Source organism: Lycium barbarum, chromosome 7, assembly GCF_019175385.1.
Source record: "Lycium barbarum isolate Lr01 chromosome 7, ASM1917538v2, whole genome shotgun sequence".
NCBI lineage: Eukaryota > Viridiplantae > Streptophyta > Magnoliopsida > Solanales > Solanaceae > Lycium > Lycium barbarum.
In genome coordinates, this window is record NC_083343.1 from 123,499,456 (window position 1) to 123,525,504 (window position 26,049).

The 26,049-nt window shown below is 33.1% G+C and overlaps 1 protein-coding gene and 1 long non-coding RNA gene across 3 annotated transcripts in view; both read right to left on the reverse strand.

The window, feature by feature from the left end:
• Positions 1-6,517: 6,517 nt before the first annotated feature.
• Positions 6,518-26,049, reverse strand: part of LOC132602561 (uncharacterized) — a 28,934-nt gene continuing 9,402 nt past the window's right edge. The window contains exon 3 of the long non-coding RNA XR_009567824.1: positions 6,518-6,570. This is a non-coding gene — a long non-coding RNA (uncharacterized LOC132602561). The remainder of the gene's footprint in view (positions 6,571-26,049) is intronic.
• LOC132604133 (syntaxin-61) lies at positions 16,083-24,181 on the reverse strand. 2 transcript variants are annotated; one of them, XM_060317485.1, is made up of 8 exons: positions 23,937-24,181; positions 20,755-20,820; positions 17,907-18,020; positions 17,551-17,664; positions 17,270-17,463; positions 16,654-16,744; positions 16,443-16,508; positions 16,083-16,326 (listed from the first exon to the last, which is right to left on the reverse strand). In XM_060317485.1, exons 2-8 carry the CDS (start codon positions 20,806-20,808, stop codon positions 16,216-16,218), a joined length of 744 nt encoding a protein of 247 aa, XP_060173468.1. In that variant the 5' UTR covers positions 20,809-20,820; positions 23,937-24,181; the 3' UTR covers positions 16,083-16,215. The 2 variants fall into 2 exon arrangements, with proteins under 2 accessions (XP_060173468.1, XP_060173469.1); XM_060317486.1 differs by lacking the exon at positions 23,937-24,181 and adding an exon at positions 21,437-21,542.

The following is a 26,049-nucleotide window of genomic DNA, read 5'->3' on the forward strand; positions in this document are numbered from 1 at the left end:
AGCTGACTTTTTCTGTTAAACTTGGCGAGATCGTAACAAAAAGGATTTAATCTAAAACACTAGGAAAGTCCCACAAATCTTATTTTCTAGAACATAAAAAATTATTCGAGACACCAAAAACTAGATAAAAAATAGCAAAAATTACACCAAACTATAAAAAATGATTTAAAAAAAAGCAGAAACTGCCAAAAAAAAAAGTACCTCTAAATGTTAATTACCGTTAAATCCTTTTATTTTTCCACAATCTTTTTATCAAATCTAATAGAAAGAGTTCGTTAAATAGTGATGAAGACCAAAAGTATTACGACCTTTATCAAAATTAAAGGACCAAAATTGTTCATAGCATACTTTAAAGACTAATTTGAACTTACTCCCAAATATAAGGGACTCATTTTCTCTTTGGAGGATAAGGAAAATCAGAAATGTTTACTTACGCAGTATAATATCCATATTTCCTGTAGTGATTCTTTTTATATTCAGAAGATAACATCCATATCCATTCATGTTAAGGTTACTGTCCAAGATAGAGCAAACAATAGTTTAATTTCAATATATTCAGGTATGGACTATATGAATTTTATTTTATTTTGTTCCCTTCAGATACTTAACAATATATTTTTAATATTGAATATAGAATAAATAAAGAGTAAAAAGTTTTGTTAAAGTAGAGGTCAGTCATACTTTTTAACATTAATTTATTAATCTCCAACCAAAAGTCAGATTTGTGGTGAGTACAACAACAAAAGCTCTGTCTTTATTTCAATTGATTGGCATAGCATGGTAGCATGGTTATAGTTTCTTTAGTATTGTCAAAATACATAACAGTAATAACTATCAGTTCCTCCGTCCCATTTTAACCATAGCTTTATCTCTTTTCACTATTATCAAAAAACCAATAAATACAAATGATAATTTATTAAGTTATCCTTATTTAATAAGTGTGGACTAATTTTTCCTCTTAAATATTGTGCATACTTCTTTAATGTTAAAAGTATAGTTGAACACAATTGTCAACTTTAGATTCATGTATAATTTATCTTATCTTTATATCGATCCATCCGAATTTATTCAAACATTCAGACTGTTTTATCATGATTTTTTCGCTTTCGTTCTTTTCATTTTCATACTGTTTTAAATTGATTATCCTCATCAGATTTTTTTGCCATGCTTTCTCTTGAACCAAAGGTCTTTCGGAAATAATCCTCCTACTTTAAAGGTAAGAGTGAGGTTTGCGTACACTTTATGCTCCCCAGACCCCACATTGTGGAATTTCACAGGGTATATTATTGTTATTATTATTATTGCCAAAATATTAAAAGGTGCAAGCGACAGTTTGATACCCCTTCGCCGGAAAATTGCATTATATGGATAGGTAAGAGGTTGCATTACACACACAACACACACATTGAATTATTTTAATTTCTATTCATATATTAATATTTTGATTTCCTTTAATGAGACATTGGGATGAAAGGAATTTTTGGGTTGGGGGTATAGGGGCTGAAGAATTTATGAGTAAGAAGAAATGTTGATGTTGATGGGGGGCCAACAAAGAGATGGGTCTTGGATCACATCGTGAACCTTATCTCCAAGAGAAAATTTTCAGTTTTACGAGGTCGGTGGTATCTTCAATTGAATGAAAGTGATGTTTAGAATTTAAGCTTTGGCAGATTTCAAGAAATATGTGCTACCAAAGTTAAACATGACCACATGCACTGTCTTAATTTAAATGTTTATCATTAATTAAGTATGCATCAGCCCACAGAATTTTTAAGGTAACTAGTTGTGTAACTCATATCAATAGCTATATCCCTTTTGTCCCACGTTAATTATTCACGTTACTATAAATATCCATCTTAAAATACTTATTCATTTATAAAATAAAGATAGAATTAATTAAATTTTTTCTACTTTGCCCTTAATATTAATTATTTTTTAAGGTAACCAATATTGATTAAAGTGCAATTAATTAGAGAAAGATAAGGGTAATGTAATAAAAATATACTCCCCTAATTCACTTTTACTTATCCACTATTTCAAAAATAGATTTTTATGTTTACTTGTCACTTTTGAATATCAAGAAAAGACAATTTATTTTTTCTTGTTTTACCCATAGTATTAATTACTCACTTTAAATTATTTTTTAAATTCAATAAAAATATGCACCAATTAATATAAGTATATTAGTAAATTATGCACTTCATTTATTATTTTTTAAACAGCGTGCAAAGTCTAAAGTGGATAAATAAAAGTGAATGGAGGGAGTACATTTATTTATGAATTCTTAAAGGGCGTGTAAAAAGGAAAGTGAACAAGTAATATAGAACGGAAGGAGTATAATTTTTGGAAAATTAAATTTTTTTTTAAAAAAAGTGTAAGGTTTTGGAAATGAGGAATGTCATCTCATTTAGCTAACTCACGAAATCACGCTTCACACAAGTCTCAGATGTCTTCTTGTGCTTTTTGATTTTTTATTTTTTATTTTTTTTTCGGTAAAAATATTTTATTGAAATTATTGTTATTTCTGTGACCTAATAAACAGATAAGTGAGACGAAAATATTGTAATTTCTAATGGATGTCCATCACAATATTACTTGGCCATTAAGTCTCTTTTTGGCCACCACGTGGCTTGGCCACTAAGGGAACGTGGAGCTTTCCCTAATTGGCTTGGCCACCAAGCTGTTTTTCCCTTCTATAAATAGAAGGCTTATTTATTCATTTGAAGAAGAGCTAAAAAAAGAAACAATACAATCTTATCTCTCTCTCTATTTCTTCCGTGTATTTATTTTATAATTTTATTTTATAACATGTTAACAGCACGAGATTCTGTTATCTCGAGCAAATACTTTAAAGGCTTCGAAAATATTGATTTTCTTTTTTCCTTTACTAATGGCAAATCTTACTAAACGTGAATTTGTAGCCTTAGATATATCTGGCAATAGCTATATGTCTTGGATTCTTGATGGTGAGATTCACCTTAATGTGATGGGTCTAACAGACACCATCAAAGATAAAAATGAGGCATCAGACCAAGACCGTGCCAAGGCAATGATATTCCTCCGTCATCATCTTGATGAGAATTTGAAAATGGAATATCTCACGGTTAAAATCATCTTACGCTGTGGAATGATCTGAGAGATAGATATGATCACCTGAAAATGGTGATACTACCACAAGCAAATTATGATTGGCTCCATTTAAGGCTACAAGATTTTAAATCTATTAAGGCATATAATTCTGAAATGTTTAAAATTATTTCTCAGTTAAAATTATGTGGTCAAAATGTTACTGAGCATGATATGCTGGAGAAAACATTCTCCACTTTTCCTGCCTCGAGTATGTTCCTGCAGCAGCAGTACGGAGAAATGAGGTTCAAGAAATATTGTGAACTCATTGCACATCTTTTAGTTGCTGAACAACATAACGAATTATTAATGAAAAATCATGAAAGCCGACCCACTGGTACTGCCCCATTCCCTGAAGTGAATGAGACAAATTTTCGCCATTCTAGGCATGGAAGAGGTTGTGGCCCTAGTCGTGGTCATGGCCGTGGTCGAGGAAGGAATTTTAATCATGATTCTCGTCTTGCACCAAATAATGCCCTTCACCACCAGCAGTGTAAAAGGAAGGATGAAAAGCATGAAGCTGTGCAAAAGAAAAACTCAGAAAATAAATGCTTCCGATGTGGAGGAAAGGGGCACTGGTCACGTACCTGTCGTACGCCAAAGCACCTAGTTGAGCCGTATCAGGCCTCCCTCAAAAAGGCCGAAAAGAATGCCGAAGCAAATTTCATTTCTGAAGATAATGTTGAACTCATGCATCTAGATGTGGCAAATTTCTTTGAACAGCCTGAAGGAAAAATAGATCATCTGATCGATGATGGATCTGTAATAACTTAGATATTTCATACATGTCATTTGTATTAGCTAATGTGGTTATGTTTCCATAGTTATGTAAATGAAGTGTGTGTAATGCTTTGTTTAATAGTAATATATGTAATAAAGCGTGTGTAATGCTTTATCTAATCATAATATCTAGTTCGATGGTTACTTTGTCTATTCTTTCGTTTTGAGGAGTATATGGAAGATCCTCAAATATTATTTGGATCAATGACCAATCGTGAAGATATTTGTGTGATTGATAGTGGGACAACGCATGCCATATTCAAAGATGAGAAATACTTTTCTCACTTGCTTAAGAAAAGGAAAATGTTAATACAATTTCTGGAAATTCGAAATTAATTGAAGGCTCCAGAAGAGCTACTATATTTCTACCTAAGAGGACGAAACTTTGTATAGAAGATGCATTATTTTCTTCTAGATCCCCAAGAAACTTGTTGAGTTTCAAAGATATTCGTCGCAATGGGTATCACGTCGAGACATTAAATGAAACAAATGATGAATATCTTATTATTACAAAGAATGTCTCCGGCCAGAAATATGTTTTGGAGAAATTACCAACTTTGTCTTCTGGCCTGTACTATGTAGAAATTACCACAATTGAAGCACACTCAATCGTAAACCAGAAGTTTAACGATTCAGGAAATTTGTGCTTTGTCATGACCGAATCAATAATGATGAGACGAATTATTGAAAAATCAAATGGGCATCCACTTAAGAACCTGAAGATTCTTGAAAGTAGTGAATTTTAATGTGTCGCTTGTCATCAGCGCAAATTGATAACCAGGCCATCACCAATGAAAGTTGACATTGAATCCCATGCTTTTCTAGAGCGTATACATGGGGATATATGTGGACCTATTCATCTATCTTGTAGGTCATTCAGATATTTTATGGTTCTAATTGATGCGTCTTCGATGTGGTCTCATGTGTGCCTCATATCGTCTCGCAATCTGGCGTTTGTGAAACTATTGGCACCAATAATACGCTTAAGAGCACAGTTCCCAGATTATCCTATTAAGGCTATACGTCTTGATAATGCTGGAGAATTTACATCCCAAGCTTTTGATGATTATTGTTTATCAGTTGGGATAAAGGTTGAACATCTTGTAGCTCATGTTCATACCCAAAATGGCCTTGCTGAGTCATTTTATTAAGCGTTTGCAATTGATAGCAAGACCATTACTCATGAAAACACAGTTGCCTACTACCGGTTGGGGTCATGATATCTTACATGCAGCATCCCTTGTTCGCCTCAGACCGACTCATTATAATAAATACTCTCCGTCACAATTAGTATTTGGTCATGAACCAAATATTGTTCATCTCCGAATCTTTGGTTGTGCTGTGTATGTGCCAGTAGCACCACCACAACGCACTAAGATGTGCCCCCAAAGAAGGTTAGGAATATATGTTGGGTTTGAATCACCCTCTATTATTCGCTACCTTGAACCATTAACGGGAGATTTATTCACTGCACGATTTGCAGATTGTCGATTTGATGAAACAAATTTCCCACAATTAGGGGGAGAGAGAAAAGAAGAAACCAAAAGAGAAATTGCGTGGAAAGTTTCATCACTATCTCATTTTGATCCACGTGCCCCTATATGTGAGCAGGAGATCTAGAAGATCATCCACTTGCAGAAAATAGCAAATCAAATGCCAGACGGATTTACTGATCTGAAAAGAATAACCAAGTCGCATATCCCTACAGAGAATGTGCCTATTTGAATTGATGTTCCAAAGGGACAATCTACTAGTGTCATAGCTTCGGAATCTCATCCACGCCTGAAGCGTGGTAGGCCATTGGGCTACAAAGATAAAAATCCTAGAAAAAGAAATACAAACAATGATCAGAATGACACTATGAAAGGATCTCATGAAGAGATTCAAGATCTGATTAATCCTGATATTCCTGAAGAAATCAGCAAACCCGAGACTCCAGTGAGTAAAGAACTATCATTAAGTTTTACTGGTGATGAGGTAAATTTGAATCGTTCGGAAATTGTGGTGAATAGTGTTTTTGCATATAATGTTGCACTAAATATTATGAAAGGCAGTGAGGATCAGGAACCTCAATCTATCGAAGAATGTCGACAAAGATATGATTGGCCAAAATGACAAGAAGCAATGCAGTCATAGTTGAATTCACTTGCTAAACGTGAGGTTTTTAACCTGTAGTCCAAACGCCTAATGGTGTAAAACCAGTTGGCCACAAATGGGTCTTTGTACGGAAAAGAAATTGTCACACTCCAAACCATGGCCTGGGTGTAACGCGGCACTCGGGCCTTTCTTGCATGTGTCCGAGCGAACCACATGGCTTGCTTGTCAACATGGGCATCAAAACAATATAATCTATATGATGCAATTTAAGTAAATCATAAAAATGTAATTTGCGGAATAAAGTCTTGAAATTATCTCATAGCATGAAATATCATGAAAACATAATAGTCTGCAGACATGAAAGCATAACTGACTCTGTGAACTAATATCTGTCTATGAAACCTCTAAAACGTGTTTGAATACTAACTACCAGGACATGGCCCTAGACTACCATAAACTGAATACTAATGCAGACTCTATGTTGAACCCCGAAAGGAGTGGGGCTCACCAATATGCTGATACGAATGTTGTCCTACTGAGCAGATGTGTCGTCCTGTATATCAGTACCTGCATCGTGAAATATAGGCCCCCGGGAAATAAAAGGGGACGTCAGCACTTTGAATGTACTGGTATGTAAAGCAACTGAATGAAATAACATGGGACATGAAATAAGAATGATAAAAACTGAAACCTGGTCATGAGCATGAATACATACATACATATAAAACATGGTAAAAATATCATAAGTAGGGAGAGCAATAACTTATAACCGATCCATGGTCTGGTGTTTGCGTCTCGCCAGCATAACACTCAGTCCTTGCCAGGGAACATGAGATTTAATAAAAATATGAAAAGGATCTAGTCATTATGAGAGATCGTCCGGGACGTGGGTGGAGCGATCCTCATCCTACGATGGCTATGTAGTTTCAGGCTACTTGAAGCCCTCCTCGGTAATTAAAGCAACTCCCAAAAATCACGAACATGTAAAATAAGTGGCAGTTGCTGCCCATGGTTTTCATGAATATAACTTGCTTATACATGGATATCATGAATTATAACTTGCCTGCATGAACTTGTAAAACATGTATAGTATTTTCTTGAAATAGCATAATATATCATAAACTAGCATGCATGAACCCATGGAATGAGATATATGGGTTTTTCATAGATTACAGACAGATTCTTAATAATTATAAAGAAATATTAAGAACTCAATGATGGAATTTATAACAATTCACACATAATATAATCATGGACATGGACCTAGGGTTATCATGAGCATGATATAGAAACCCTAGTTTTCGTAAAGAATCATAATTTATGGATTATGAGGCGTGGGGAAGAACAATAATGTTCCCACACGTAGATAGTAACTTTACATACCTTAATCGCTCCAAAACTTGAAGAAAAGTCTTAATCTTTGAAGAAGAATTCCAAGGTCTCGAATTCTTGAATCTTGGGATGGGTTTTCTTGAAAACCCTAGTTTAGGAACAATGATTTCTTGCTTAGATTATTAGAGTATATATATTAGAATTGAGTTGGAAAGGTTTACTCAAGTTAGAAAGGGATTAGGAACTTGAATTCAACATAGAATCATGACAAAACTTACATTGGAAGGTTCTTGAGGTTTGAGACTTGTTCTCTATGAATTTAGGGTAATTTTTCGTGACTAGGGGTGTTAGGAAAATAAACCCTAAGCTTAAATATAACTTAAAATGCAAAATCCAGACTTTTGACCCGAAACTGGACCTGTTATGCGATGGTCTCGCGCCGCACAGGCAGCGCACAACCCCCTGCAGGTCAATATTCAAATAGGGTGTTTTTGTGCGATCGGCCCGCGCCGCGGGGCCATTGCACGCGCCCTCACGCGCCTGAAGAAGTGACGGGTGTCGGTTCCATATAGTATTCGGTAAAATGGACATAACTTCTTGTACACAGCTTTGTTTGGGATCTACAATATATCGTTGAAAAGCTATTTCAAATATATACAACTTTCATGTTTTAATTTTCCTCAAATTCCCAATGGATTTTCACGAAATTTGACTGGAAGGCAGACATATCGAAAACTTAGCCGATTTTATAGAATTTTAAGTGTCTTACTATTAGCTATATTGAGACAATCATATATCCTTGCTCTGATCTCTGATTGGCTTGATCCTTATATCGTTGGAAAGGTATTTCTACATAATACAACTTTCATTAAGGGTACTTTCCCAAATTCTCAACTAATCAATGATTTATGGCTGCCCGAATTAGGCCTATCAACCATTTTCGCAAAACGTTCAAACTTTCAGTTTTTCCACTAAAACTCTAATGGTACGAGTCTTACCTTAGTTCTAAGATACGGGGTGTTTACAGAAATGAGAGAAATGAAATTGTGTGATACAAAGCTCGCCTTGTTGCACAAGGATTCTCTCAAAGACCCGGCGTCGACTATGAAGAAACGTATTCACTAGTTATGGATGCTATAACATTTCGATACCTCATCGGTTTAGCTGTATATGAAATCCTTGAAATACATCTGATGGATGTGGTTACAGCTTACCTTTATGGCGCACTTGATAATGAAATTTATCCGAAAATTCCTGAAGGATATAAAATGCCTGAAGCATTTGGTTTAAAGTCTCGGGAAATGTACTCAATCAGATTACAAAGATCATTATATGGTTTAAAACAATCAGGGCGCATGTGATATAATCGCCTAAGTGAGTACTTGATAAATGAAAGATATATAAATGATGTCATTTGTCCATGTGTTTTTATTAAGAAAACAAAATCAGGGTTCATTATACTTGCTATTTATGTTGATGACATAAATCTCATTGGAACTCCAGAAGAGCTCCAAAAGGCGATTGAATATTTGAAGGAAGAATTTGAGATGAAAGATCTCGGAAAGACAAAACTCTGTCTTGGTCTGCAAATTGAACATTTGGCAAAAGAGATCTTTATCCATCAATCTGCCTATACAAAGAAAGTTTTAAAACGGTTTTACATGGACAATGTGCATCCTTTAAGTACTCCTATGGTTGTTCGCTCACTTGAAGTGAACAAAGATCCGTTCCGACCTCAGGAAGAAAACGAAGAGCTACTTGGTCCTGAAGTACCATATCTTAGTGCAATAGGTGCACTTATGTATCTTGCTAATGTTACAAGACCTAACATAGCATTTTCTGTTAATTTGCTAGCAAGATACAACTCTTCTCCTACACGGAGACATTGGAATGGGATTAAGCATATATTGCGATATCTGAAAGGAACTAGCGATATGGGCCTGTTTTATGCTAACAATAGTAGTACAGATCTAGTTGGTTATGCAGATGCAGGTTATTTATCTGATCCACATAAAGCTCGATCTCAAATGGGCTATTTGTTTGCATGCGGAGGTACAGCCATATCGTGACGATCTACAAAGCAGTCTATTGTAGCTACTTCATCAAATCATGCTGAGATAATAGCTATACATGAGGTAAGTAGAGAATGTGTGTGGTTATGAGCAGTGATACATTTCATCAGAGAAAGATGTGGCTTGAAATGTGATACCAAAATATCCACGATATTATATGAAGACAGTGCTGCATGCATAGCTCAACTAAAAGGGGGCTTCATAAAAGGAGATAGAATGAAGCACATTTCACCAAAATTATTCTTCACACATGATCTTCAGAAGAATGGTGATATTGATGTACAACAAATCCGTTCAAGTGACAATCCTGCAAATTTATTCATCAAATTTTTGCCAACTTCAACTCTTGAGAAGATGATATTCAAGATTGGAATGCGAAGACTCCAACATCTGAATCATGGTCTTGATCGGGGGAGTAGAATACGCGCTGCACTCTTTTTCCCTACGCCAAGGTTTTGTCCCATTGGGTTTTTCTTGGCAAGGTTTTTAATGAGGCAGCCCCCATAGCGTATTACTAGATATGTGTACTCTTTTTCCTTCATTGGGACTTTTTCCCTTGGGATTTTTTCCTAATAAGATTTTTTACGAGGCACATCATCTATTAATGGACATCCAAGGGGGAGTATTGTAATTTCTAATGGATGTCCATCACAATATTACTTGGCCATTAAGTCTCTTTTTGGCCACCACGTGGCTTGGCCACTAAGGGAACGTGGAGCTTTCCCTAAATGGCTTGGCCACCAAGCTGTTTTTTCCCTTCTATAAATAGAAGGCTTATTTATTCATTTGAAGAAGAGCTAAAAAAAGAAGCAATACAATCTTATCTCTCTGTATATATTTCTTCCGTGTATTTATTTTATAGTTTTATTTTATAACAGAAAATATTTATTAGTATGATACTTTAGAGATTTGTCAAGTAACATAAATTGAAATCATTAAATATTTTGATCTTTTAGATATTTGATAATGAAGAGGTTGGTCTGTTACTAATTTATTTTAATTTTACTACTATATAGAAACGTCAGTTTCTATACATGGATCGTCGTCCGTTCCACTTAAAAACAAAAAATTGTGAGCCCCAAAAATTGTGGGCACAACAACTAATATTAAAAAAAAAATTATGGGCTCCATAATTCTAATATATATATATATATATATATATATATATATATATATATATATATATATATATATATATATATATCCGTTTCAATTTAATTAAAAAAAATTATGGGCCCCATTTATATTAAACAACAACTAATATTAAAAAAAAAATAGTGCAAGTTAATAATTTTTTTAAAAAAAGTGCACCCCGTATTAAAAAATCAAACAACATTCATGTAATTTCCAAAGTATCTCATTAAGTCAATAATGATGAATTTATTGCCACGTACGTATTCGTAGCAAACACTAATATAATAAAGTTTTAATTACGGAGCACAAATCACAATGTTATATTAATCGTGTTTTGAACATAGTATCCCATTTTGACAAAATTAAGCAATATATATATATAAAAAAAAAAAAAAAAGTGAATCCCATATTAAAAAATAAACAATGTCAAAAAAAAAAGTGCAGACTTTGTATTCATAGCAAACACTAATATAATAAAGTTTTAGATACGGAGCACAAATTACAATGTTATATCAATCGTGTTTTGAACATAGTATATATATATATATATATAATATATTATATGTATAAAAATAGTGCAAACTAATAATGTCCAAAAGAGTGGGCCTCATACTAAACAACACCAAGCAATATAAAAAAAAACTATATGAAGCATGGGCTTAGACCCATGCTTCATCGTCCGTTGTCCCTTAAAAAAAAGGGTGGGCCCCATATTAAATAACACCGAGCAATAAAAAAAGGAAGAACAAAAAGTAGAACTCACCATCTCCAAACGGGAAAAAAAGTGGACCCTATATTATCAAAATCAAGCAATATCAAAAAAAAAAGTGAACCCTATATTAAAAAAAATATATATTGTTAAAAAAAAAGTGTTGCCTTTGTATTCGTAGCAAACACTAATATAATAAAGTTTTAGATACGGAGCACAATACAATTTTATATTAATCGTGTTTTGAACATAGTATATGTATATATATTATATGCATAAAAATAGTACAAATTAATAATGCCAAAAAAAAAGTGCATCCCATAAAGGGTGGACCTCATACTAAACAACATCAAGCAATATAAAATAAAAAAAGGAACCCACCATCTCCAAACTCACTATAAAACAAAGTGAACCCTATATTAACAAAATCAAACAATATAAAAAAAAAAAAAAAAAACCCTTATTAAAAAAAAAAAAATGTCAAAAAAAATTACAGACTTTGTATTCGTAGTAAATATTAATATACTAAAGTTTTAGATATGGAGTACAAACTATAATATATATATATATATATATATATATATATATATATATATATATATATATATATATATATATATATATGTGTGTGTGTGTGTGTGTGTGTGTGTGTGTGTGCGCGCGCGCGCGCGCAATAGTGCAAATTAATAATGTAAAAAAAAAAAGTGCATTCCATATTAAAAAATCAAACAATATTCATGTAATTTTCAAAGTATCTTATTAAGTCAATAATGATGGATTCATTGCCACGTGCGTACCAATTGCTTTTCTTCAAAAAGTTAAGTAGTCAAACCATACAGTTTTTTTTTTTTTATATTAACCTGAGATCTAATCTAGATATTAAACTGTTGTATTTGCTATTCCACCATATCATTTATTTGTTATGTTCACTAAAATAAATATACTTAAAATATTTATATTTTAAAATAAGATAGAATTTAATTACTTTTTTATTTTTATTCTTACTCTAATAAATGTGAAAAGAGATTAATGTCGTAAAAAAAATATATCAAATGGAGATCAAATAATGAATAAGGTAAATTAGTCAACTGATAATTCTGATCATAGTTTTCTTAAAAAACCATGCAAAAGGTAACATGACAAGTAAAATGAGCTAAACCGAGAATATTTACTAAAAATTAAAAAATAGTATTTTTTTTGTTTAAATAGAAAATCAATTTCTACTTTGTTTCGTTTTAAATATGTAAAATTAATTTAATAATTTGAATTAGAATTATCCAAATCAAAATTTGATAAAAAAAATAATAAGTATTTTACACCTTTAAATTAATCAAATTAAAATTGAAAGTATCAACTGATATTTAAATATTGCTATTGTTTTATTTCAAAGAGAGGAAAATATTTTTCTTTTAAACAAGTCTTCTCTTTTAAAAAATATTAATAAATTTGCCGATTTTGTATTCGTAGCAAATATTAATATAATAAAATTTTAGATACGGAGCACAAATTATAATATTATATTAATCGTGTTTTAAACATAATATATATATATATATATATATATATATATATATATATATACATAAAATCACTATTCAAAGACAACTACATACACATAGATGCACTATAATTTAAAGTGTCGCACGGGCATAGGTCGTCTAGTTAACTATATAGAAGAGTGAGTTGCTCACTTTTTCGTCGTCCGTCATTAAAAAAATTAAAAAAAGAAGATGGGCCCCAATCTTCTTTAATAGTAGAAAAATTATCAAAAAAAAAGGTGGGATCCAATCTTCTATAATAGTAGGAATGAATAAAAAAACAAATTTAAGGTGGGACCCACACTTCCATAATAATAGAAATTAAAAAAATTAAGGTGAGGTTCGCGTGGAGAATTAGGAGATATTTGCAAAAAACAAAAAGTGGGATCTGCGTGAAAAAGTAGGAGACAGTTGTTAGGAAAAAAATTAAGGTGGGGTCCACGTGAAGAAGTAGGAGGACAATTGCAACAGAAAAAAAAATATAATATTTAAATAATGATAATAAGTTCAGAAAATGGTAAAGGTACGCTTAGAGAAAATATAGAGAAGAGAAGTTCGGAAAAAAAGAAATAATTGAACACAAAAACCGCTAAAGAAGTCATAAAACCAAAAGATTTAAAACTTATACCTTTGGGTATAAGTTTAGACACATACATTTCACACAAATAATGAGGAATAACATCAAGAAGAAGGAATATAAACGGTCAAGAAACGTATAAACATATTTTCTTAAAATGATGAAGTTGGTCTATACTTAAAAATTTAATACTACAGCAGATGCTGACACATGAAAGCGCTTTTCAGTATTGTTGAGTAGAAAGAGATGATGGCATGAAACTCGGTAAGAAAAGGTGAATTTCAAATCTTTCAATAGAGAGCCAAATCAAGAAATTCATATATGGGAGAAGCGGACTAAATAAAATAATTTATTGATATTCTCAATTAATTGAATTATAATATTTTCTGTAATAAAAATTTCATAATTATATTACTAAAAGGTACTCTCTCTGTTCTAATTTGTGGTCTAAACAAATCATAGATATTTGTGTGAATTTAAATAATTTCATTAAAGGTAAAAGGAAAATTTCAAGTTAAATGATTTCTAAACATAAAAATATATCATTTTTTTAGAAAGTTTAAAAAACACATGATACTATTTTTTACCTTCAACTCATGTTGAAAAAAAGAAATGGACCCCATATTTTAAAAAATAAGCAACATATTTTTTTTAAAAAAAGTGGACCCCATATTAAAAAATAAGCAATATCTCAAAAAAAAAATGTAGACTCCATATTAAAAAAATCAAGTAATATCCATGTAATTGTCAAAGTATCCTCTATTAAGTCAATAATGATGGATTCATTCAGTTGGATTTCTATACCATGCAGTGCATTTGCAGCATTTTTGCCAGCCCATTTGAAGGACAATTCATGCAATTTCTTCCATTTTTTTTAGTTTTTAATTTGTAATAGACAAATTCCTTTTTTTAAACCTAAACTATATAAAAGCATGAGTTGAAAAAGTAGATCGTCGACCAAAGGCAACCAAGGGCAATTTGGTCAAAGCACTTGCCATTGAATAGTTCCATTAGTTAAAAGTAGAATATTACTGTAGCTTAGTATTAAATATATTCATACTTTTCGTTTTTTGCCCCTGTTCATAAAAATTGCATCACAACAGATGATGTCATTTCAAGTGGCAGGTATTAATTATATTTTTGGCCACGTGTCACTTTTACACTATTTTTACTTTTCACTATTTTATCATACTCACATAATTTCACTTAATAGATAAATAACATTTGTGTATACGTATTAATGTTCATCTATATATATGCATCGACCGTGCAAATTTAGGTATGTTTATTAGTAATATAAAATATATATACTATCACTACCAATACATAAATCTTTACAATTGTGTTGACAATATGACAAGTAAAATGAGCTAAACTGAGAATATTTACCAAAAATTAAAAAATAGTAGTTCTTCATTTAAATAGAAAATCAAATTTCTACTTTGTTTCGTTTTAAACATGTAAAATTAATTTAATAATTTGAATTAGAATTATCCAAATAAAAATTTGATAAAAATAATAAGTATTTTACACCTTTAAATTAATCGAAATAAAATTAAAGTATCAATTAATATTTAAATATTGCTATTGTTTTATCTCAAAGAGAGGAAAATAGCTTTCTTTTAAATAAGTCTTCTCTTTTAAAAAGTATTAATAAATTTTTGCAGACTTGTATTCATAGCAAACACTGATATAATAAATTTTTAGATACGGAGCACAAGTTATAATGTTATATTAATAGTGTTTTGAACACACATACACACACACATATATATTATCACTATCCAAACACAACTACATACACATAGATGCACTATAATTCAAAGTATTGGGCCCGTGCGCAGCACGGGCATACGCCATCTAGTTTTTTTGACAAATGACAAAGTTAAATCTAAAATAACTAATAGGGGTAAACGCATTATTCACCCAAAGATTCGGAGTTATACATATTTTATCTTCTGGACTAATAGCCTGTTTGGCCAAACTTATTTTTTCCCCAAAAATATTTATTTTTTCAATAAGTGCTTATTTTAAAAAAAGTAAGGTGTTTGACCAAACTTTTGAAAGAAAATAAGTGTTTTTAGGGAGTAGCAGAAGTAATAAAAAATAATTTTTGCCCAAAAGCACTTTTTTAAAAAGTACTTTTGAAAAAAATACACTTAGAAGCACTTTTTAAAAGTTTGGTCAAACATTAATTGCTGCTCAAAAGTATTTTTGAAAATTAATTAGCCAAACGCAAATTGCTTTTAGTCAAAAGTACTTTTGAAAAAAATATTTTTAAAATAAGTTATTTTTAGAAGTTTGGCCAAACAGGCTAAGTGTTGTGATTACCAAATCTTGTGTCGCTGAATTAAACAATAAAGCCAATTTTAAATATTACCTTATATATCCCATTTTTAATATTAAAAAACCTCGCTCGATTAAATAAAAATAATCTTTGCATTATTAATCTCAACATAATGAACCTTGTGTTATAATTCCGGTATGTATAACTTGTTTCTTACTTATTTCAGACAAATGCTAGACATTTGCTACTAGAAATATTCGTAAAATCTCGACTTAATTCAACAAGTATAATTCCCTCCGTTCTTCATAAGTTTTAAGCAAAGTTTGACATGTTATTTTAACAAGTATGATTATATTAAAATTCCAGTATCCACGCTTAATATACAAAACCAATTCGACATACTTTAAAATAGGAGATGACAACATCTGTATGAATGTGAATACCAATTTTTCCAATTCAATTACGCTGTATACACGCCAGTTTATTCCATAACTCCATAGCAATACGTACATACACTAGGTCGAGAAAACCAAAATGAATTGAATAAAAGCAAAACAATGAAACTAGGTCAAGAAAACCAGAACGAAAAGAACAATAAACAAAACTATCAGAAAACAAATCATCATCATCTGTCCCTTGAAGCTCGCCTTCTTCATTACCATGGAAACCTTTTTCTGCAACGAATTTGTGGTGTCAACATGATCAGAATACTATTATACCATCGATAAACGTTCATTGGAGATGTAGCTGACTTAGAAATTTGAAAACTAGACAAAGCACAAGTGATTACCTGAACAAAATCAAGACGATTAGACGTACTGTCCATCTCCGTGTCCAACTCACTTAAGATCTTGTCCTGCAAGGAACATATATTGATTTTAACTACATCAGAGAAGTTCAATAGAAGCTTGAGAAAAATAGTTAAATCTGCTGCATTTGTTGAGTGCCGAGAAATTTAAGGAACCGATTACGCAAGTGATAACCAAATTTCAAACACTCACGTGTGAGAGAAGTTCATCATGTATGGTGAGCCCAACATCTCCAATTCTAACTATGCTGGAACTAAGCTCGTCTAGCTCTTCATCCTGTTGCCTGCACAAGGAATTATATCTGTTGTCAGCAAGTGCAAGATCCAGAAAATAGCTCCACCTATTCCAAGCTAAATAAAGAAAACGGGCTTTCAGAAAGTTACATTCAAAACCCATAAAAATGCCATAGTATCATCTTAAATAGATTCAAGATTCTGCTACATTCTCTAAATTCTATGTTAATTAAAGTCTTCTTGAATCTTGACATAATTTTTGGTACTAAAGGGTAATGAATACAGCAAACTATTCCATGATAAACGAGAGTAGACAAAATCAGAAAGCTAAAAGACATGGCAGAATGGTTATGACTATGACATGAAGGGTTGATCATACATATCCTCCTCCCCGCATAAATAAAATCAAAGGCTAGGATGTCCACAATAAAGATTGAGAAATCATTCAGAAGATTTGTCACAATTATAAATGGATTAAGTGTGTGCAAGATTTTCCATGAGATTGGAACAAAAATGAGTCAGTAATAAAAACATGACAAACAAGGACAGATGCAAAGAAATGGATGGAAGATTACCTCATAAGAAGTAATTGCCTATCTGATTCAGATGATATAAAGTCATCATTATTCCGGGCAGTGTATGCATTGGATCCCACTTTCTGATCAGAATCTGGCAATCTCAATAGTTCTCGCCGCAACCCACTAAGATTAGATGTACTTGTCCCATTTGACTGCTTTCCAGCTACTACAGCTTTCTTCATGCTTCCCACCTGGTTAAAGAGAGTTAAATTACCTATTTTATTTTAAGGAGTTAAGGAACAAAAGAATATATGTGGCATCAACAGAATCAGCTATACTTGAGCGCGCGCATTGCTGGTCCATCTTCTTCTTTTATCTAGCTCAATATCATTAATACCATACCAAGAAGGATCTCTTGCCGCAACATCAATTGTTTTGTCCAATTCATCCACCTTCTCATCAAGAAAACAAGAATTCATCATTGATAAAAAGATATGAAGTTAGTCAAAGTTACTGTAGATTGGTCAGTACAAATTCATAGCCTGAAACTTAAGACAGGTGCAACACATCAAACATGCAAAATTGTATCTAGCTATCTGAAATCATCATTATTCATTCACGTACAGGCAAGCAGGAAGAAACAGTGGTAGATATCAATTAATCATGTTTCAAGGAGCTACGTTTTTGGACATACCTGCCACTCAATGCTCTCACATGAAGCAAGAAGTTCTTTGGTAAGATGTACTTGCTCACTACTTTCTCTAGGAGTTTGCTCCCATTGATGAAATGTGGACAAGAGCTTGTCAATCTAATGAAGCAGGCATTTCAAGACTCAAGAGTTAGAATCTATAGTCAACAAATTTGAGCACAGATGAGAATAAGCAGATTCTAACAGCAAGGAAAGTCTCAGATTATCTTTTGTTTCTTAACAGTAAAAACGATACAAATTCTCAGTTTATCCTGCTTGCCTTTTGATTTCTTGTACAATAATAGACAATGCAACCTCAAAAAAAAAAAAATCATAAAAGTAGCTTGCTTTTTTTTCTTCCGCTTCCTCTTTTCAGCATGAGACGGCTCAAGAAAGAATCAAGACGACTATATTTAGATAGTGAACAAAGCTAAGCAGGTCTTTAGACACTCTGTGATCAGCTACTCGTTTACTATATATAAGCACGCAAGTGCATAAAGAGTTATGCCATATTAAGAGAACTAAAATAAACATCACTGAACTCCAATAAAACTCTCTCAAATCAAACCGGAGGCAGATCAATGATAGCTGAGGGCCTTCCTGCTCACAGAACACACCTCTAAGGCTTTACGAAACAGAAATTACTTAGCGTTTTTTTTTATTGGACAAGTACATTCTTTGCATTCTTCTGTCAACAAAAAAAGAAAAATAGATAGACTCTAATAGAGGGAGTAACAGTCTTCCTACATAAAGACATATTTTACAATTTAATCACTAATCTTCATCTCACATTCAAATTGATTCTTACATTTAACTCCGAGTATAAAAGTATGCACTCACAAAGTATTTTTGTAGTATTTGCAACACTTGGCTTATTTTACAACCCATGCCAAAAGATTTTCTTCTATATACATATCAGTGAAGGATAATCATAAAGAATATTTGCCAACATGAACGAATGTTTGAGAGCCTGATACTTACAAAATCCTGCTTTGTTTATAATGACGGTGGTGACCGTACGAACTTCCATGCACCTCGACTATTCCATCGAAAACCTGCTATCCCCCACCGACACAGGTATTGGGTAACTCTGCCCACTAAGGCTAAGGCAAATGGAAAAAAATAACCTAGTGTTTTAGCTCAGGTGGGATTTGAACCTGAGAGGCTGAGACCTCGTGGTTCTCCTCCTGCTTCATTGACCACTAGGCCACATCTTTGGGTGCTATAATATCATGTTATTTGACACTCATTTGTTGGTGAATTTGACAGTCTGAAAATCCTTAATGTATATACTGTTTATATACAGCTATTTGCATCCCCTGGATTAGATACGTCTTTTCAAATTGCTTTATCATGGCTTTTTTCGCTTTCGTTAGTTTCATTTCCGTACTGCTTTGATCAGCTTGTTCTTATCTGACCTTTTCTCATCATGTTTTCGAGTGTCTTTCGGAAACAGCCTCCCTACCTCGGGGAGGTAGGGGTAAGGTCTGCGTACACTTTACCCTCCCCAGACCCCACGTTGTCGGATTTAACTGGGTATGTTGTTGTTGCATCGCCTGGATGCTTCTGTTAATAATATTGCATTACTCGATTAAGAAAAATCCTCTACGCATATCCAGAAACTATGGATCTCATTGTTCTATAGAGTTTTGAAGCCAGAATCCAGTTTAGGCTTTTACCTAACTGTTTGAATTTCGGTAGCTCTTCTGGGTTTACTTTATCAAAGGGTTCCGGTGAACTCCCAAAGTTACTCTCACCTAAAATGATAGTAGTAAGGCTAGTTCCTATTTTACTTATAAAAGCAAGTTTTCTATATCTTCTTTCGTGTATTGACTGTATTCTATTCTTGTATGTCAGAGTATACGCAAAAACCAAGTTCAAATGGTAAATATATTGATATGTTGCTTGGTTTTCTTTGCTCATGGCAGTAATGTGCTTAGTTTCTTCTGCAATTTACTCATCTCTTATGATCTTTAAATCAATGAACAGGTACTGCAGACAGAGGAAGCATATAGAGGCTAAATTCCGATCATCATTCCAACTAGCATTCCTGCAATTTAGAATCCTCTATTTCATAATTTGTAGCTCCTGAACCTCAGAACTAAGGTTACTTTTTTTCTTTTTCGTTATGCGATTACTTTTTTAGAACTAGTTGATCTCTTATTCCTTTCATCGGTTGAAAGGAGATTAACATCAAGCACTTAATGAAGTGCTAAACAGCAGGAAATGAATACACCATTCCCGAAATGGAGATTGTAATTTCTCTTATTGGCCTAGTTCAAGAGGATAATCACTTGCCTCATGCAGAGTTTTCTATCAGGTATTAACTAGATCTTCTTATTATTTTTTTAAAATGGTGGTCTTTGGGCCAACTTGCGCACCTTGACCACTCCACCAAATACCTGCTAATCTGCTACGTTCCACCAACACACCAACACAGATCAATGGTAACTCCACTTGCCAAGAATAATCAGTGTCTAAAAGTGGTCCTTATGATCTCTATTAAGAAATTCTTGGCCAATAAAAGCTGGCATGAACAGTATTATCAAATTCGTAAAGAATAGCCAGTGCCAGAAAATTAATAGTTATTGGAGTACTTTATTTTAATCATTAGTCCGGAAGCATTATAGTTTGTCTCATAAACACATTACCCACCCCCTCCCTTCCCCCTAAAATGTTGAGAGAGAGAGAGACAGAGATGACAGAAAACACCATCAACCCTTCCTGCATCCATCTCCCATACAAGAATAAGAACATACTAATAAAAAAAAAATCAAATCAAATCTTAGATGAATGAGATTTACTTCACTTCAAGATTATTAGAACATTACTAGATAGAAGTAGGTGAACTTACAGATTCTTGAATTTCCTCCTTGACAATATAAAAGGGATCTTGAGCTGAAGACATCTTCAACAGCAACTGTAAAACAGTCAACTGGACACATCAGAAAAGTAAATACATATATAATAGATATAAAAAGCATCAGGAGAAAGATGACGGAGAACTATATCTTGTGCTTGACATTGCACAGTAGTACATCTCAAAATGCTTAAAGTGTATTATGACAAATGGAGATACAGCAGCAATGAATTGTTTCAAGGCTCAAGATCTAAACCCTAGGGAATTGTTTCAAGTTTGGAACTTTATCAAGGTATGTAGAACTTCTATCTACATGTGAGAATCTCTACGTTCTTCTCCATGCCTCGTTTATTTTCTTACATTCTATGAAGTTCAAATCCTAGGGCATTAAATCCAACATATTGGTAGCCCATAGTTATGTAATTATGATCATGAATAGTGTATCTATATCCATTATTGTATTCCTAATCTTCCATTACGGTTATTAGGAACCCAAGCTTAATCCGTGAATCATGAATTCATCCTCATGCATTCTAATTATATTTTTATTAAACTTTATGGTTTTATTTATGTTTTCAAGATAACTATATGTATTTATGATTATTACTATTATTATTAGTATTCATGAATCAAGAACATGTTTGCAAGACTATGACAAGAACACACGCAGCCATACCTTCTCACTTCATCTTTCCCACTTTGAGCAAAACTCCAAACTCTTCTCAGCCATGGCAGATTTTGCCATGCCACTTCTATACAAATTTCGCCTCTCTCCTATCTTCAACGATTGAGTCAACACAAGAAGACAGAATACTTTTTTTGGATCTGAAAAATCCATTGATACGAAATAGATTTGTTCAAAAATTCAAACGGCTATCTCACTCCAAATTCCGCCCAAAACAAGTGACAAACCCTAGTTTTCGTCTATTATATATAAACCTCTAACCCCTCAGCCGAGGAGAGTTTTTTTTTTTGTTAGTCCGTGGCTCATTCCTGAGATTTCATACTACTTGATAAGTTAATTTTATTTGCTCTTGAACACTTCTCATAGATAAGAATTTCTGGTCTGTTTCAATCCGAGATTCGAATTTGTTCGTAAGTAAGAGAGCAGATCGGGATCGTCGTCTCAATTCACTGTACCCACAAGAGGTAATACCGGATCTTGCTTTTCTTTCATTTCTGTCGAAACATTGCATTCCGTTGTAGGAAGATCTGAAATATTCTTATAAGTATGCATCTTAGTAGTCGCTGTTTTGGATGTCAAAATGCTTCTTCTATGTTTGAACTTTGCTGAATAAGAAATGTGTTTTCTCCCTTTGAAATATAACAGTAACTAATTGCTGGGAATTTCATCTCATATATTCCGGATGTAATCCTTGAATTTAAGTATAATCTAGCGTGAATTATTTACAGCTTTTGGTGCTCTTCATCTATTCAAAGTAATTATAGTTTAACTAGATTAGTTCTGGGCTGTTAAGTTGTGTGTGAAGTATCACATAGATTCAGGATAAATGCTAGTAATATGCTCATATGCTCACTATATTGTTAAGGGCCAGATGGATAGTTCTATGTTCATTTTGATTGTTACATGAATCCATTCTTGTTAGTCGACTGAATATGTTTTTCCCTTCCTTATACTTCCCCTACAGTTAATTAAAATTGATAAATATTTAGACTCCACCTATCGATGATAAAGATCAATGAATGGCCGGAACTTGTTGAATGCCTGTCTTTAGTTCATTATGGACATAAGTTGTGTTCATGGTCACTACTATTTGTTCTGCCCTTTCACTTTGTTTCTAGCATGAGTGATTTAAGTCTTTGCGTAATTCTGAAGCAGCATTTGCTTAGATCTACTAATAGTCTCTTAAGTTATAAATCTTGATATAAATTAAGTTTTGATAGGGAGTTGTCATTTGTTTCTGCTTTAACATAAGTAGGAATATGTTTATAATCTATATCCCTAACTACTTCCAATAAAAAGGCATTACCGATATCAAGTGAAAAAACTCAAAATAGTCCCTTCAGTAAAGAGATATGTGACCTTTTTTTTTTTTTTTGAAACTGGTACTATTAGGTATGTGTACTTTGGTTCTTGATATATAAAACTAAGCATATATGATCCTTTATGTTTGTTAAAAGTGAAGATGTTTGGTCCCGGTTGAACCTAAAATCCTTAAACTAATGGAAAAGTGCATGTGCTAACAGAGCTACATTAAATAAGGTAAGCAACCTGTCTTCTACAGCTAACTTGTCTGAAAAGTGAGAAAACGTAAAGAACCCTGACTGAATCAACTTTAACAAGTCCATGTTACCCTTCGAGGTTTGTAATGGCAGTCGTTATTGATATAAAGGTTGCAGATTGAAGAGAAAAAATTAATGGAAAGATCTCATCCTAACATTCAATATCACAATCATCTTCAAACAAATGCTCCAGAATTCGAGTTTAACAGATCAGTGAAGGGGTATAAGAACAGATTTTAGAAGAAGAAAAAGGTGCTACAAAACACTTATGCTAAGAAGCTGCAGTTAATGTTTAAATTGGTACAAGGGAAGGCTGTCTGATTCAGACTGCTAGTATAGGAGCGATTAGGACTCTGTAAAATACTTACTAAGTATTGGGCAATCCCTTAACAACTTAATGATCTTAATTAAAATAGGAGACTTCCTTTTAGTTCATATTCGAACGACTTGTAAATGAATAATAAGAAAGAAGTTAAACGAATATAGCAGGGTCATGTTCGATTCAGATATCTGCAAAGAGTTTCAACAACCTCGCGAATAACTGAACAGCAACCCATAAGAATTAAGCAACAACTAACACTAGTCACACAATGTCTTAGCCAACATGATAAACGGCAATAATGATTCAGCCAAATGAACAGCAAACCCTCAATGGTTCGCTATAGTAAACGACGATTGTAACAGGCAGCCCTATATAGCATTAACCATTTTCTACTACCTGAATCCATATGAAACTAAACAGAGCATTTCTCTGGACAAATCGATCCAGTTTAATCCATGCAATCGTCAACAGCCAACCAACCACTTAACAACAACAATTAAATCTAAAAGAAACCCATTAAGACTAATTGTAGAATAATCTAACAATTACCACCGAATATACAAACATAGGCACCGAATTAAAAGCGTCATGCTAAAGGAGGAAGGTTTACCTCTTGTTGGCGCAGTGAACGGAGTGTGAGTCTCGGACTGCTACGAGATCTGGGCTTCGATTCCCATCCGATCTGTTTTCAGAGGGACTTTCGATCTCCTTTTTTTTTTGAGTTGATTTCCGGTTTTAGATCCTTGTTCACTAGGTTTTTGCCCCGAAAAAATCCCTTTTTTTTTTTTTTTTTTTTGTGAAGGTGGAAAACGTCCCCTTTTTTGTGAGGAGAAAAAGGAGAGAGAGGAGCGGAGTGGTGAGTGGAGAGAGAGAGGTAGGGCTGAAGAAAGAGATTGGGATTAGGGCAAAATAAGGATATTGGGCTGGACCGGGTCGGGTGGAATTATTTGGGCTGATTTAGTCTTAATCAAGTGGGCTGGTCTGTTGGGCCATGTATTTGGATGGTCGAGTATTATAGATAATGGACTGGTTGAATTAATTAGAATATGGGCTAATAATTTGGCTGAAAATTGTTGATCCTTCCTCCTTTGTTTAATTATTTTTTTCTAATTTAATAACTAATACAATATATACTATGTGGAGATAATTAATAATTAATATGTAGAAAAATAAGGATTTAACAAAGTGTTGTCTTGTAATTAATTTAACGAGTCCAGACTCGAAAATAAAACGATGACGAACCATTTAAAATTTGTGATAAAGTAATGTTGAAAATAAAAGTAGCGACATTAATAGTAATAGAAACAAAAAATAAAATAGTAAAAATAAAGTATTTAGCTTGACAATAAATTTAGAAGCCCCGAGTAAATTAAATTAAAATAAATAAGGAACAAAATTGGGTGTCAACAATGATTACCAAAATGTTTCTTATTTCTCCGTTGTAATGTTTGCAGCAAAGTTCTAATTCAATATTCAGATATGTCAGTTGCGGCAAATGTCTAAATATATACAATATGAAATGAATTTACATATTCGAAAAAAGTTAGTACCAACTTATTCCTTCATAGAACATTTTAAAACATCATCCGATTGTTACCAAGTCTGCCAATGGTTTAGATAAACAATAGATAGAGAAAACTTTTTATATGCGCACATCACATGAGTCACTCGAATGATTCAAATAATTAATGGTCAGTTCCTCTCATGCCTGTGCTTTTCATTCTTTGGAACTCACGATCCAATAGTGACTTTCTTTATCTTTTCTTTCAAGTTACATTTTCTAGTTCAGACCTGACATATTATGAAGGGGAACAGAGATTTTCTTGTCCAGAGTTTCAGACTGAAACAGAATTACATTAAAGCAGTGAACTTGACAAGGAATTGTTACCTGCTTCTATGGCATTTCTAGCAGCAAGCCGAAAATCGTTAACAATCTGAGGAATTTCATCTGTTGTCAGTCGCCGTGGTGGTGTAAATTCTACAATATCCAGGCCATTGGAACGAATTTGAGGTGTTAATGGCGTGTCTGTGCAGGAGACAGGATCCTGTCCATTGCGCTGAAAATCTGTACAAAGGAGTGATCAGTTAATTAAGAAGCACAGAGTTTACATTTAGGGGGTGTTTGGCATGGAGGAAAGTATTTTCCAATTTTCTCATGTTTGGGTGGTCAAAATGTTTTGGAAAACAGTTTCCCTAGGAAAACAAATTTCTTAAAAATGACTTCCCCAATGTAAGTAAGGAAAATAAGTTCCACAACTGATGTTCCAAGTTTTCCTCCCACCACCCAACTGTGGGGTCCAGTCCCCTATCCCATATTTTAAGAAAGGAAGATTTTTCTTCCTTTGACAAATTATACATTGGCAACAATTGTGGACTTGGCTAACAAGCCAATTTCTTTGTTCACATTTTCATGATGTAAGCGCTTACCTCATCATAATCGTGATGTAAGCGCTTACCTCACCATAGGAAATTCATTCCTATAAATAGGCAGCTTATGGTTCATTTGTAACACACCAAGATCATTTGCTATACACACCAAAATCTCAGACTATACATCTGAGTGAGAGCAAAAGTGAGGTATTCCATAGACTGTAAGAAAATAGTCTGTGAAGAAAAATAGAGTGTGAGTGATATTGTAGTGAGGTGGGAAAATCAAAAGAGTGTTATTTCTTTTGAGGGTGTAGTGGTCTTAGGAGTATTTGTACTCGTTACTACACAGTGTA

Coding starts and splice junctions, on each gene's coding strand:
- LOC132604133 (XM_060317485.1), bottom strand. CDS start 20,808: ATGTCTTCAGCTCAAGATCCCTTTTATATTGTCAAGGAGGAAATTCAA. Junction 17,464..17,550: donor CCAGCAATGCGCGCGCTCAA/GTATAGCTGATT, acceptor CTCTTTAACCAG/GTGGGAAGCATGAAGAAAGC. Junction 16,327..16,442: donor ATCGTCTTGATTTTGTTCAG/GTAATCACTTGT, acceptor AATTCGTTGCAG/AAAAAGGTTTCCATGGTAAT.